General features: G+C 36.5%; 1 protein-coding gene across 2 annotated transcripts in view; it reads right to left on the bottom strand.

Moving 5' to 3' along the window:
- Positions 1-14,922, bottom strand: part of PTPN21 (protein tyrosine phosphatase non-receptor type 21) — a 41,932-nt gene that overhangs the window by 13,332 nt on the left and 13,678 nt on the right. Inside the window, exons 2-13 of one of the 2 annotated variants that reach the window (XM_031065582.1) lie at positions 14,909-14,922; positions 12,187-12,284; positions 10,545-10,612; positions 10,028-10,098; positions 8,615-8,702; positions 8,324-8,412; positions 5,842-5,929; positions 5,174-5,253; positions 3,934-4,035; positions 3,353-3,413; positions 2,668-2,752; positions 1-480 (exon numbers count right to left, since the gene is read on the bottom strand). The exon at positions 1-480 is cut by the window's left edge and continues 977 nt beyond it; the exon at positions 14,909-14,922 is cut by the window's right edge and continues 150 nt beyond it. In XM_031065582.1, the coding sequence (XP_030921442.1) occupies positions 1-480; positions 2,668-2,752; positions 3,353-3,413; positions 3,934-4,035; positions 5,174-5,253; positions 5,842-5,929; positions 8,324-8,412; positions 8,615-8,702; positions 10,028-10,098; positions 10,545-10,612; positions 12,187-12,284; positions 14,909-14,922 (1,324 nt within the window). The remainder of the gene's footprint in view (positions 481-2,667; positions 2,753-3,352; positions 3,414-3,933; positions 4,036-5,173; positions 5,254-5,841; positions 5,930-8,323; positions 8,413-8,614; positions 8,703-10,027; positions 10,099-10,544; positions 10,613-12,186; positions 12,285-14,908) is intronic. The other variant, XM_031065588.1, reaches the window with a different exon arrangement.

Raw genomic sequence — 14,922 nt, 5'->3', positions numbered from 1 at the left:
TATGGAAGCTGTAGTTCAGGTTAAATGGATAATGGTTAGACTGTGGGGCAGCAAAGTGGGCATGCTCTCGAATTTCAGGCTGACTGTAAACTAAGGCATCGGGCCTGCTGTAAGCATATGTGTTGCTGATGTTAAGATTTCTCATTGAATGACTCTGCCTATCTGTGTGCACCATCCCCCTGTTGAGCTGTCTCATCACAGTCTCATAGTCTGGCGTGGGACGATAAGAAGGTGGTATTAGTGCACTATGTCTGTGTGATGGGACATAGTCAGTTCTGAGCACATCGCTTCCAGTAATGCTTGGGTTAGAGGACATGGGGGATGGCTGCAAGTAATGCTGTGGATTGTTCAAGGAGTTTGTGCTGTGTGCACTATAGACACTCCCATTGCGGATCCGACCACTGTAGTCATGAGGGGCTCTATCCAAGCTAGTCTGAGAGTGACAGTAGTATCCGTTCTGATTGCTCACAAAGAGGTTATCTGAAAGCAAAGTGTAAGAACAATCTTTATGTCCAGGACATCAAACAAAGTTATCCTCTATTAAGATGCAGCTAAGGCAATGTTTGAGATTTTTAAAACCTCAGTTATTCTTAGCTATGTATTGAAATGGGAAGGAAAAAAAACCCAAACCAAAATCCCAGCTTTTCTGTTGTTGTTGAAAACCAAGGTACATAAACCAGAATAACGTATTATATTTATTTCAATCATGTAAATCCCTATGGGAAAACACCATCTGTTTATGAATTACTTTCTCCTCTTTAGGATAGGCTTCCTAAGTTTCAGTCCAAAATAAACAAAGTTCACATCAAGCCACACTACTGAAAAAAATTAATGTCTACGTTAGGATTTGCACTAATGCACTCAGTTTGAACAGCAAAGAAAGGAAGAAAGGGAAAAAAACCCAACAAAAAACCAAACCAAAACAAAAATACCACCAAAACCCTAAAAACAGCCCTACAACAAGCAGACAAAACCCCTTGCTCTTCTCTCTACTACTCCTTCAGGACGTATGTAGGCATAGCACAAGACCTCAAAAAAACCAAAATTACCTTTTCTCCAGAAATTTTGAAGGCAGTTTAAACTACCACCATGTATTGTTCACATATATATATACACCTACACTGTAAAGAAAATGTTCCAACAGTTCATACATCCAAGACATATTTAATAATTTTAATTACTACTTCATTGGATGTACAATTTGCCAGTCTCCAGATTCAGTCATCACTGTAGATGCCTTCATGATTTAACTGTTTGGGTTCACCAAAATAACTGCCACACTTATGTTAATGAATTTGCTGAAAACTAAAAATTCGTTTATGAAAAAAATGTTCAAAAATTGAATACTTGTAGTAGCAAGTACCCAGCAATACTTACAACACTAAACTGCAAAGAATTCAGTTACATTCTGAATGTAGCTGAATACCTGTATTTCATTTAGATCTGTGTAACTCTGTTTTGATAGAAAATGTGCTTATTCTCTTCCCAGTGAGCTGGCCTTTTAGATTACTATTTATGCAGCAGATTTGTAGGTCTGGAAAGTTCCTATCAAACTTGAGGAGACTTTGCAAAAGATTAGATTCAGCCCTTCAGGGCAGCAACTTTGTTAATTAGAGACACAATATGTAACAATCAAAATAATGAGAGCAAGCAGCCATGAGTCCACTGTAAAGTGCTAAGGTAAGGAGTCTAAATTGCTTGAGAATATTAGCTAGGGTTTCCTTGAGTCTTTTTTCTTTCTTTGTTTCAATCAAATATATACCAAGTCCATAACCCGCAAACTTCTTTAGCCTTTGAATTCCTCAACACCTTGTAGTCTAGCAAATTTAGACAAATATCTCTCTTCCTGCATTCTGAATTCAATTTTTAAATTTTTTTTATTTGTGTGAATTGTCTTGGGGCAATCTCTTTGCAGCTATTAAGACCAATATTGACAAGGATCTCACAATGCCATAACATACCAGTTTGATACATGGACCAAAAAAAGCAATGATCAGCTTAAATACACACACGACACCTCAGTCTACAGTTTCTGTAGATGCTATCCTAACTAGAATTACTCTACTTCCATAGGAGAGGACATGGAGGAGGAACAGTGGAGGAAACTGGGGTTGTTTGGCCTGGAGAAAAAGAGGCTCAGGGAGAACCTTACTGCTCTCTAAAACTATCTGAAAGGAGGTTACACTGAGGTGTGTTCGTGTCCTCCCAGGTAACAAGCGGCAGAACAAGAGCAGCCTCAGGGAAGTTGCATCAGGGGAGATTTAGATTGGATATCAGGAAATTTCTTCTTGGAAAGAGCGGGAAGCATTAGAACAGGCTTGTCCAGGGAAGAGGTGGAGTCACCATCCCTGGAGGTATTTAGCAGACCTGGAGATGTGGCACCTGGGGACATGGTTTAGTGATGGATTTGAGAGTGCTGTGTTTTTGGCTGGACTTGGTGATCCTACAGGTCCTTTCCAGCCTAAACAATTCTGTGATTCCATGACTCTATTTCACATTAGCCTACATATCTAGAGTAGCAGCAAACACTTCAATGACTGTTCTAGTACAAACCTACCCCATGTTCACCTATCAATTTATTCAGCTATAGCTAAAGTAGCTACGCATATAAATTAAGTTTTTACCTTCTCAAATTGTGTAGTGTGGTCATGGATTTAATGAACTTACCTTGAGAAGTTGCATATGGTTCACTGTAATGACCATTGTAATGCAGCTGAGGTGGTGGAGGCATCATATAAGGCTGAGGCTTGGGCTAAAAAAGCAAATATCTTACTGTTACTTAAAAACTGATTATTCATTTTAAAAAGAATTATTGAAGTTTTTCTAATACATAATGCATACCATTGTGTATATATATTTATATAATATTATATATATATTGTATATAATATTATACACATAGTAATAATGTGCATTATATAATCTACTATAATATAATGTGTCTACAAATAAACACATACAAAGCCTTAGTCTTAAACCATTTCTCTAAATCTGCAATATAAGTTTCTCCTGTGAGGTCATACCAAAAATAATCAAAAAGCTAGGAACAAAACCTTGAAATTACACTCCACTAACCCGAGACTGCATCTTGCCATCTGACATCTAGCAGAGTCTCCCAGAGACAGTGTTCAAACTGAAACCAGAAGCATTTAAAATATTTTCATTGCAATTGTTTTAGTTTCACTATTTAGATATTACATAGCAGCTCTTCCTACAAGTCAGAAACAGTTCCTCACATACTAGACTCATCTTTTTCACTGCTAATTTCATTTCACTGAGGGGAAGTAATATTTGATTCAAAGTCAACTGAAATCCATAAAAATGCAAACATAAATCTACTTGCTTTCCTTACCATGGACATCCTGGATGAAGATCGTCTTCTAACAGGATTCACTGTAACTGGCTGAGTTTGTCTACAGAAGGAATTTAATGATAAGAAATTATTCTTAACAATAGCAAGACCTATTTCAAAAATCAGAAAGCACTCCCAAATTCAATTAAAAGTCACTCTTAAATCACATTTCCGGGAGCCAGGCATACGTTGGTCTTCCACACGAGCGTCAAAAGGAAAGAGCTCTGTGCATTAGCCACCATCAGAAAGCAAAATCAAAAACCCAAGATCAAAATATCTCAGTTAATCTCCTGTTCTACAAGTTGCCTGTTCTAAAAGTCAGACATAAAACTGTTTACAGATGTCACAGGATCTGTAAAGCATTACTATAATGCATTAGCATTTGTGTGTTCTAACATTGATGCTAATGGAATGAATTTTCATAATTTGTTGGATGGCTCCAGGACATAACGTTCAGAGGTCTTAAGTTCCTTTTCCCCCCACCCTGTGCTCTGCATCTCATAGCAAGACAGGTCAAAAGACAGCATGATACAAATGCAGGAACAGGTACTTTTTAGTGAGAAAGATGATTTTAAGCTCACCCTTTGGGAAGTGAAGGACGAGAAAGGATTGGAAAGCGTGGAAGAGAAAGAATGAGGGAAGATTTCTGAGAGCCCTCCTCAGGTGGAGGGTCCAAGGAGTCTCTAAAGACAAGGTATGTATAGATTTAGAAAAAAAAAACCCTGAAGTTGATACAGGCATGCAAAAGACAGCTTTCAGCTAAGGACCAGATGACAAGAAATCTTAAGAGAAGAAATAACCAGAAAAGTTTTTTTGAGGACTTAACCTGATCTAAAACTACATTGTGGTTACAATTAGTAATCCTAGAGACAGACATTTAATATAGAACTACAGATCTGATGTTATTTAGACAGAAATGCCCAAGTCCCATGAACATACTAGTTCTGCCAATGTTTCTTATCACTCTCAAAAGACAGACAAGTTTACAAGCTTTGAGGTATGAGGTTTACTCTATTTCAAATTTATGTCACTTCTCAAATAAATTAGCATTAAACACACTAATGAATCACCTGTGGCACAAAATACTTGATTATCTTTCCACTGGCCTCAGCAGATATCAAACATCTATCTTCCCATGTATGAAGAGGAGTGAAACATATGGGAACCATGCTTTTCCAATGATAGACTATTCACTGTGTCTGATTCTCTACTCTTTGACTGAAGAAACTTAACTGAAGGAAAGCTGTTCCAGTAAAGTAGCTCAAATTCCAGCCATTGATTTACAAGTTGGAGGCCAGCCCATTTAAATTTAATTTGATGAATTGTATTAAATTTGCTTTGCACTGGTGCTACTTGAGCTATCCAGATTCCATGGATGTCTAAAGAACCACATACCTCATAGCTGTCAATCCAGCACATTTCAGGAGTGCTTCACATACACTGCCCGCCCTTTTAAAGCCTCTAGTGTCCTTTCAGAGCAGTTCACCCAAACACAGGCCAAAACCCTGCTGGTTCCAGCAGCTCACAAGCCATAGCGATATTAGACCCCAAAGCAACTGAAGTCTCTCACAGCACTTTGATCCAGAAGCAAAGGCCAAACATTATTACTTATGGTAAGATTTCAGCACTTAATATTGTTTTCTGTTATAAATCAGGATGTATTTCAAAAACTGGTGGTAAGTATTTTCTCAAAAAAGATTAAGAAAATTAATCCAAGTCATCTAAAAAGGACAGTAAAGACTTTACAGAGGGAGTGGGAGATTTCACTTCCCAATGAAAGCTGCAAGGGCACCAAGAGTTCTGCTAATGTAGTCTACTTACAGGCTGCATTTATTTAGTCTGTAAAATTTGTGTCTAGCCACACACATCCTCCACACATATTTTGCTGTTTCCATATCTTCCTGCCAAAAAACCAAAACCCAATATTTGCATTAACATTCATACCCTTCACCTGCTTTCAGACAAGCCACTGAAAATTTTACAGATCCAAATATACACTCTAGTCTAACAACTTTCTTAGACTTAAGAAATTTGAAAGTAGAAGCCTTTTGTTCAAGATACTTATCAGCTATAACACTAACACAATTACAGTTAAGATTACCATAAGATTGTCAACAGCTGCCTTTTGACAAAAGCAACTGGTAGATGCTGAATAAAATGAATTCTGCCCACTCCAGCAAAGCTCTAAGGCTATATTTATCTTTAATTGCCACTGACTTGTCAAAAAAGCATGCAAGAAATTTTACTGGAATGGATGAAAATTTTTATGACCACATAACCAGACATTTCAATGTACTCAACATAAAAGGTCCAATTTTTAATGCCTTCCCACAGAAAGCTGGCCAAAGACAGTGTTATTAAATTTGACACACTCATACATCTCAGAGCTGCTAAATATATAGATAGTAGGTTTTAACCTTTGAGTTAAATTATCAGTTTTAACTTTTCTTTTACTGATGACTTTGTGAAAAAAATAAAAATGTACTCACAGTTTGGAACTGAATTGTCTCTTCTTTGTTTGCCAATTCTAACACAAAAAAGGATTTATTGTGGGACATGTTGGCAATATCATGCCACCTGTAGACAAAAGGGAGAGGATATGACTGGACAAGCTCTGATTTTCAAACCTCAAAAAATGCAACTGCAAACCAGAACCACCATCAAGAATGTGGATAAAGAAGATCCTCATGAGGGGACGTGGAGGGGCAGACACTGATCTCCTCCATCCCGTGAGCAGTGACTGAGGGAATGCCCTGAAGCTGAGTCAAGGGAGGTTTAGGCTGGATATCAGGAAAAAGTGTTTCACCCAGAGGGTGGCTGGGTACTGAACAGGCTCCCCAGGGAAATGGTCACAGCACCAGCCTGACAGAGTTCAAGAAGCATTTGGGCAATGCTCTAGGACACAAGGTGTGACTCCGGGGGAGTCCTGTGCAGGGCCAGGAGTTGGACTCCATGGTCCTGATGGGTCCCTCTCAAGACAGTATATGCTATAAATCTATGATTTTGTTAAATACTATTTTATGATTCTGTGAAAAAGTTCATTAATCTATCTGAACAAGTTGTAGACCATCACTTCCATACCATTAATGGCTGCTGAAAGGGAAACATGTATGTGACTAACTCTTGGGAAGATGTACAATATGTACCGTAAGATTGTTACTTGTCTTCCATTTGAAATTCTTCCAATTATTGAAAAAAAAAATCAAATTTAGACAAATTTAGTCATCAGTAAATGATAATGTCCCATCTGCTTGAAAGCAAACCCTACATTCCAGGGAAAAAAAAAATTAAACCTCCACTAAACAAAGCCTTTAAGACATTATTATGCATATTTTCTAGAACTCTTACACATTGACAGATGAAAAAAATTTAGATTGCATAAAATATGTTTATTCATCTTCTTTTTAAATGCAAATTTAGCTTGAACCATTAGTATTATGTTAGTGTAAATAAAGCCTGTATCATCGATTCATTAAAAGAATATTCTGCAGTAAACAAACACATGGAAAAAGCATGACCTGCATATAGGGCTGTCTGTAAAGGTGTTTATATGACTCCCATTTTCATTACACAGAGGCGTCTGTTAGCATTTTCCATAGCTATTGCCTCATGTATATATGAGGCAGAGAAACACTAACGTCTCCATTCTGATGTAGAACAAAAATCCCTCAAATTTAAGGCCTTGGTTCATAAACATTTGTGGCAGAGCTATGAAATTACCTGAACCAATCTCAAGCATAATCCAGTCTTTGTAAATCATACTAATGGGTCATTTGTCTATGCTTTATTGCTACCCAAATAACATGATATTGCTATCCATGATGGAATTGCCCATAGTCATAAAACAAACAAGCAAAAGAGCAGAAAACTGGATCCTGAAATTGGAATATAAATACTTTCTGATGCTTCCCAATGAGCAACTTTCTTCATATGTTTACAGACACTACATGCACAGTTCTTGAGAATTTATGTGCAATGCATGTACAAAGCTTTATTCCTCTCCCTGTGTGTTTGGTAAGTACAGCTGTTGTTTAATGCTGCAGGAAAGCAGAGCAGGGCACTTTGATGACACCAGACAATTAAAAAGAGCTCAGCATCAGCTCTCCTGTCACAGCTGAGACAGAAATTTTTCTAAAGGGCATTTAACAGTAGTGAATTTCTAAATCCTGCTAAACAAAACTACTGACAGAAAGAAGCAAAGCTGGCTACTTTCTCTAATCCCAGAAAATCACCAGTAGCAAAGTTTCAGTAACTGCTGGACCATAGGATTTCAAGATTTCTGTTCATATTCAGTCAAAAATTCAATCCTAGAAGGTTAAAGTTCACTAAGAATAAGCCCTTTCTTGCTTTAATAAAAACTAAATTGTCAAGACTAATTTTATAAAAAAACTCAATTTTTTTTCAATTTATTCTGAATTCTGCCCAAAGATGCCCAAGCAACAAGTCTTAGAGTCAGTGGGGAGCCATTTCACATGAAGACTGAATTTTAAGTGTTTAGGTAAGTCAGAACTCTGTCTACAATTTATAAGAACATTCAGTAATAAACTAAAACAATGTATGAATCCAAAATATTAAAATATTATTGTGTAACTCTCCACATATATTATATGAAAGGAACTTCTGGACAATTTCACAAGTGAATATTTCTATATGATGTGACAATCTCAGGATTTAAGATGCCCTCTCTGCAGAGAATTTCTCCTTTTTGATTCAATAAATATTTTGCAATGCAACTGTATATTAAATATTCATGTCTTAGAATTAATCTGTCTTAAAGAGATTCATTTTGAAGTTACTTCGTTGAGAAATTCTCACTGGCTTCAGTATTCACTCTAGCATGATGACTACAAGACTGTGTTCAGGTTTATCAAATGCATAAATACACATCATATCTAAGAGTCATTGATGCTTGTGAGAAACAGACTTAAAATGTGAAGTTCACTAAGATATTTATGAAAGAACACTACTAACCTAAATACAACAGGAGGACGACCATTTTTGTGTTTCACAAAGATACCATCAAGACATGCTCCAATGAATATGTCACTTCCTTGGCTGTCCTGTAAAAAGTTGCAAAAAATTACACAAGTAGAGAAAAAAGTCTTCAAAAGCTAAGTTACCTAAGAAACAACTGCTTTTATGAATTCTGGAGCAGAAAATTATGGGTGGTTTGGGGTTTGGGTTTTATTTACTTTTGGCAGGAACTAAATACTCTAAACAGGGAGAAAAGGGCAATTAGACAAAGATCAAAACCTCATTCACCTTTGCAGGATAGGTCTCTTCACCATAGCCCTCCATTCTTTCCACTTCTTGCATATATAACATTTCTGCATCAGGAGGAGTAAGGCCTCTACAAATAAAACAACAATCAGCTAATACTGCCAATAAGAAAAAATCATCTTTGTTTTACTCTGGAAGACACTGTCAAAGTTTGAGAAGCATTCCCAGGACACCCAGGCAACCATGAAATCGTGCTGTTTCTATCTGTACCAATGGCTGATGCATTTGGCTCAGCCTCAGAATAAACACTTCAATTCTAATTATTTCTTTCTCTCTGGCATCTTTAGGGGTAAATGGCAACAAAGACTACTAGTTAATATTACCATCTCTACCAAGGGCAGAAAATTATCACATTCTTGATCAAATCCAACACTGTCTCCACATTTCCTCACTTTACCAGAGGCACACATGTTCAAGACATGAATGTCTTCTATATTGCTATAGGGGAAATAGGAAGCCTGGCACTTTACATTTCAGAAAAGACAGTTTCATCTTCTAAATGCTGGCTATTTTACTGTAATACTTTGAAAGCATGAAGACAAGATCTGTAGGTAAAGGTAGAATTCTTTATAATTAGACCAACGGACAAAGACAGCTTTCTCACAGACTTGCAGCAGTATCACAGGGCTTAAAAGCTTGTCTTTACCTACCCACCAACATACCTCAGTTACCTCATAAAAGACATCATTTCTACCTGAAAAATCCTGTAATGTTGATTGTTATGGCTCTCAATACTTTTTCAATCATAAATCTCCCAATTTCTTCACTTTTTCCTAACGTCATGAAGATTAAGTTTTCTTTGCTGAACCTGAACCATGCAATCTTGTAACAAGTGCATTTTAAACGTAAGTGTGACTGCAATTTTCAAACTGTTGTTTTAAAACAATAGAGGGGAAAATGTCCAGTATTACTCACATAGCCACAAACATTTTTCACTGATGATCTGACACAGAGAACATAACTTTCCTTTGTCCTGGACTGTGGCACCTTAGCCCTCTTCTACCTAAGGTCATAAGCATTCTGGCACAGTTACTGTCTCTGCATTTCTCCTGCCTTTAATACCTCCCAATGTTGTTTATCAAGAAACATCCTTACTGGGGTCAGAACTTCACATGAATGAGTCAGAAACATGATACAGGTGAAGTCACACTATATAATTGTGTCCTGTATTCTTTTCAAGCTGAATCCTCTAATTTATTTTACTAAATGTTCTGTTCTCTTTTTCATTTTCATTCAGCAAAAGCTCTTGTAACTTTAATACAGATGTATCAGACAAAAAACTCATTAAAATGGGAAGTGAAATTACTCTAACTGCATTTCAAGATTCCCAACTTTCTGAGCTACAGAACCTACTGAAGACTGAAATTAAGCATTGAAGAGCTTTAGACATGTTACCTGTACTTCTGATGTAGCAAGGCAACTTTCTGTGTTGCTTCTTCCAATATTTTTTCTTCTTGTAGCCAACCCTTAAGGGAAAATAGCATTTGTGGAATGAAATGCAAAAAAATTCTACAAAGTCAAATGGTTATAGTTTCTTTACACAAGCAAATCAACCCTTGACTCTAGCCTTGGAGCTTAGATGCTGTAATATGCACAAATAAACCCCAAAAGCATAAACATTGTTTTGAAGTGGTTTTACTCACTCTCCCATTTGTACCTCAACCTTCTTTTCAGAGTAATATAAAATCAAATGGAAAAGATCTTACTACATCTTTGTTTCTGTGTAATATAAGGTGTCATATCTCACTCCAATCTCAAAGAAAACCTTTACTTAAATTTGACAGCCTAGGGAGCAGTGAGAAAAATGTATCATGGAGGTTTCCTAAAAAATATCTGCATTTACCAATTTTAAGAAGGATTTAAATTTGTCAATTTAGTAATTTAAATGCACCAATTTAAAGAAAGTACTTACCACTGGAAACAAAGCAAATCTTTGTAGAAACTCCTGAGATTCATACTGATCATAGTCTCCAAAATCCGCTAAAAAATAAAAAAAATCTTGGATTCAAACACTTTTAACAAAATTATTCAAAACCCAATTAATTGCACCAGGATCTCCAAGTAGCAAACCTACATCCTACTGAACTGCAATCATAAAGCAAAACAACAGAACAAACCAACCAATAATGTTTCTAAAGAGAAAAGGTCAAAAAAATCCCATCTTTTTGCCTTGTTCAGAATGATGAAAAGGGAGCACCTCTGACATACTACACCAACACAGCTCTTGAGTTAAAGCAGTGTTTAGAATTAACCTATTGTACTGATTTTAAATACAGATCATTCTTGAAACAGCAAGCACTGCTTCTGCTCATTCACCAGCTAAAATTACTAACCTACCTAGTATAAGCTACTTCAGTCATGGAAATATATCCATTTAGAAGCTGTGCTTTTTTCTGAGGTTTTTTTTCACTGTGTTATCAACATAACCAGTTCATCTCTTACACAGGAGTAAGAAATGAAGGTGAAAGCTAAAAGGATGAATATTTTCCAGCTGGAAAGAGGGTTATATTGAAAGATTTCTATAAACAACTCACTTGAGCAGAGAGACGTTTACACTGTCCAAATACATACAAATAACACAGCAAGATTTTTTCAGTTGAAGGTCATTAGAACCTGGCTTGGATTAAACAGATTCACTCTTATATAAACAAGGTATTAAAACAATTTATCCTACTCCACTGGTAACCACATTTTCAATAAAACATAATCACTATCTTTATTGTGATATAACCAATGTATATAACTAAATAAATTTTAAAAAATAATAATCTTTGTATATATGTTGTATATTCTGCCAGTGATTTTAAGTCCTGTTCAGTAAATTTTGGCAGTTTTACAATTGCTGTTAGATGTACTGAAGTGGCATTCACAGTGAATGATATACAAATAACAGTATACAAACATACTAAACAAAGCTGTTGCCATTACAAACTTTTGGGAGATTTAGTATCAGACAAGCACGTTGCAAGGAACATGGAACATGATCAGTGCAGACAGCCTCAGGAGCGGTATATATTCCATCCCATCTGACTCTAGACAGGAAAAATGACGCTGCCTTCATTTTTCAGGAGTGTTTTCAGGAGTGATTTGAACACAAGAACTGCTAACAGTCTTGCACACTAACTTGAAATAATCTTATGTGATAGGAAATTTTGGATAAACAGTGGAAATACAAGTACATTCAAAGTTGCTTATTTATGAAGATATGTCAGAATAAAGAGCCTTCATTAACAGAAACAGAGGAAGGGTCTGTTGATGTAGGCAGACAACTGAAGCCTTTGCCCCCAAAGGAACTCCAATGTCTAATTCAAATCCAGCTCCTGAAACTACATGTTATATGCCCAGGTACACCTCTGAGGACTGCAGAGAAGTTCAGGGCCACTGATCCAACTGCTGCTCTCCTAAGCCCCGTATGACAAAGTCCTAAGGAGCAAACCCCTTTCATAACTTAATGAATTGGGTCTCTTGAGTGACATCAAGAAAACAGGCTATAGAAAATATATCCCTAAAGTTTCTAACGCAACATTAGCTAGTTGGTACTATTTCTTACTTACCCTGAACTGCCAAACCAGCCAGATGTATTGCTTGTTCCAGTGTGCAAGGAATGTTGCCCTCCAAGATATCTTTCTTTAATTGCAAGTAATACTGATACCTACAGGGAAAAAAAAAAAAAAAAGAGAAAAAGCTAACATGGGCTTCTTAATTTTCAAGAGATACTAGAAGACTATGCCAGCATTTCCTATTCCTCTCTGCATTTCCCAACTTGAGTAGAGGGTAGTCTTTCTCATCATTTGGACCCACTACTTCAAGGCCTTTTAAAACTCCTGCCTCCCTTAACTTTCACTTATTGTTCTAGAATCAGTGATCTTAAAGAACCTCCACAATTTCTATCTACTTCCAAACCCTCTTTTCTTTTTTTTCCTCTTCCTTCCTTAAAATTTTTGTTATTGTCTCTTTAAAACATTCAGTAAACTGCTGCTCGGTTGCTGCATTCTCTTCCAATAGATCTAACAATGTATATTCCCTCAATCCCAGTAGGGATTTTCATTTCTGCATTACAACTTCTGAGCACATTTTGTTCTCACTTTCAAGGCACCTATTTTTTCTTTTAATCTATGCATTTCCTGCATCATCTCTCATACATGCAACCACTGCTACCTGCACTGTTTGTCCACAGTCTGAGCCACTATGTGCCTGAATTTTTCTGCCTCTTTCAGCCACCCACAGAACTTTCTATCTGGAGCCCAAAACAACTCAAAATTGCCAGTACAGCTACACCAACTTGGCCACAGAGGACATTTGTCTTCTTTAAGTCTAGTTTTAAAAAGTTCTTCCTCATATTGTATGTTAACTCTGGTGAAGTAAGGTTATTAATAGTGAGAATGTGGAAGTATGTGCTGTAATTCACTCAGTGATTAGAAAAGTCAGGTAAACTCCACATAAATTTTATTCATGTTATGGATAGCTCTCTTCCATCACTGTTACTGCCTTGTTAAATACACTGATAATTTATAAATATTGTTTAACTCTTGGGCAGCCTACTACAAAAACCCAATATATCATATGACAGTACATAACATCCCTACACAACACACACAACAACAGTTGGGACTAAACCCAGGCCTTCAAAAAGTGGAAAAGAAAGAGCCCAAGGCATTTGGAGAATGAGCCTTCCCAGTCAAGAAGTAGAAGGTAAGATCTTTCCATAGAACTGCTATTGAAAGTAAACTTAAAGAATCTTAACACTACCTCAACAGAGCACATCCCTTTTTAGCTATAGCATTTCCTGGTGTACATTAAATATACAATTTGCTTGAACATGTTCAATCTCATTTATATCAAACAGGCATGAAAAAATCCACAGATTTCTGAGACTAACCCGACTCTTACTATCAAAGTACCATCCTCTAAGACACAAGCATAAGACTGGCACATAAATTCCTGCTTTCTACCAGGTAGTACACGGCCAAATTTTTGTTAAAGCTCTAGCATAAACACCATATTCTTTAAATAAATGCCAGAGAAAACTATTTAAGATTTTTCAGGTAATTTAGCTTCCCAATGCAACACCTCGATCTTACTCTAATGTATTCTAGTAAACCAACACAGAATCTGAACCAGAGATTTTTGAGCCACTAAAATTACCAAGAAATAGCATAAAAGTTTAGAGTTAAAAAAAAACCAAACTTCAGAAATTATACATAACCCCAAAAACTAAACCTGCCAAGCACTGAGTAGTAACAACAGCACCAGTATCTGCACCAAGAGGTCTGCACCTGGTGACCCTGAAAAGCTTTCACATCACAATTAGCAGGAAAGGTGTCTGGCAGGGTATTTTAGGAACAGACACAGTTTCATGTAACCACAGAACAAATTGAGATGAAAAGGACCTCTGAGTGATCATGTGCTTCAACTCCTCACTCAAAGCAGGGCCAACTTAAAGTTTTTAGCTGAAATGGGTTAGTTAATACAAGCACATATTTTTGAAATAACAATTCGTGTTTGTAATCCAGCTATGGGTTTTGTACCCAACTGCCAATTAAAAATAATCATTAAATCAGAACTGTACACATTAAACCATTAGCAGCCAATGTACAGGCCCATAGGAATAACTGGCTAGTATATATGCTCAATTTTACTTTTCCCCCTGCGGTCAGCAACAATTATGTGATGTTGCCCAGTTTCACAGTAGAAACATACACATAACACCAGAACTAACATACTAATATCCATATTAATGGCTCCTTGATATGCCCAAAAAAAAAAAGAAATCACAAGCCAAAGTAGCCTGTAGTGCCAATGTACTGTACTAAAAGAACAGAAAGTACTGAAAGCAAAACAAAGAAAGCATAGCTTAATAAAATCTGCAAGTGCTTTGTTCAGGATAGATATCCATGAAAGCAACATATGGATCTTCAAACAAAAAAAAACAAACAAACAAATTAAAAAGTCAAGCAAATTCAGAACAAATTCAAAAGTCAATGAAGGGACTAAAACAATCAAAAGACTGACCATGCAGGCATGCCTGTTACTTAAAACAGGTTTGAGCAGATTCCTAAGATCACAAAATAGTTACTTGCTTGCTTAGGTTATCACATAGTTTAACAATTCCAAAGATAAATTAGAATACAGTTTGAACATAAATTCTGCCTAAAATAGTTTTCATTTCTATAAAGGTAGGGGAGTGGAAAGCAGACGACTTTTAAATAAACTATACATTTCAGAATGTTGAGAGCAAATTTATAAACACATAGAAGTTTATACTATGAGGTTTACCTGGTAATCTCCTG

This window comes from Geospiza fortis, unplaced genomic scaffold (genome assembly GCF_000277835.1).
Source record: "Geospiza fortis unplaced genomic scaffold, GeoFor_1.0 scaffold54, whole genome shotgun sequence".
NCBI lineage: Eukaryota > Metazoa > Chordata > Aves > Passeriformes > Thraupidae > Geospiza > Geospiza fortis.
This window is presented reverse-complemented; position numbering and strand designations above follow the sequence as displayed.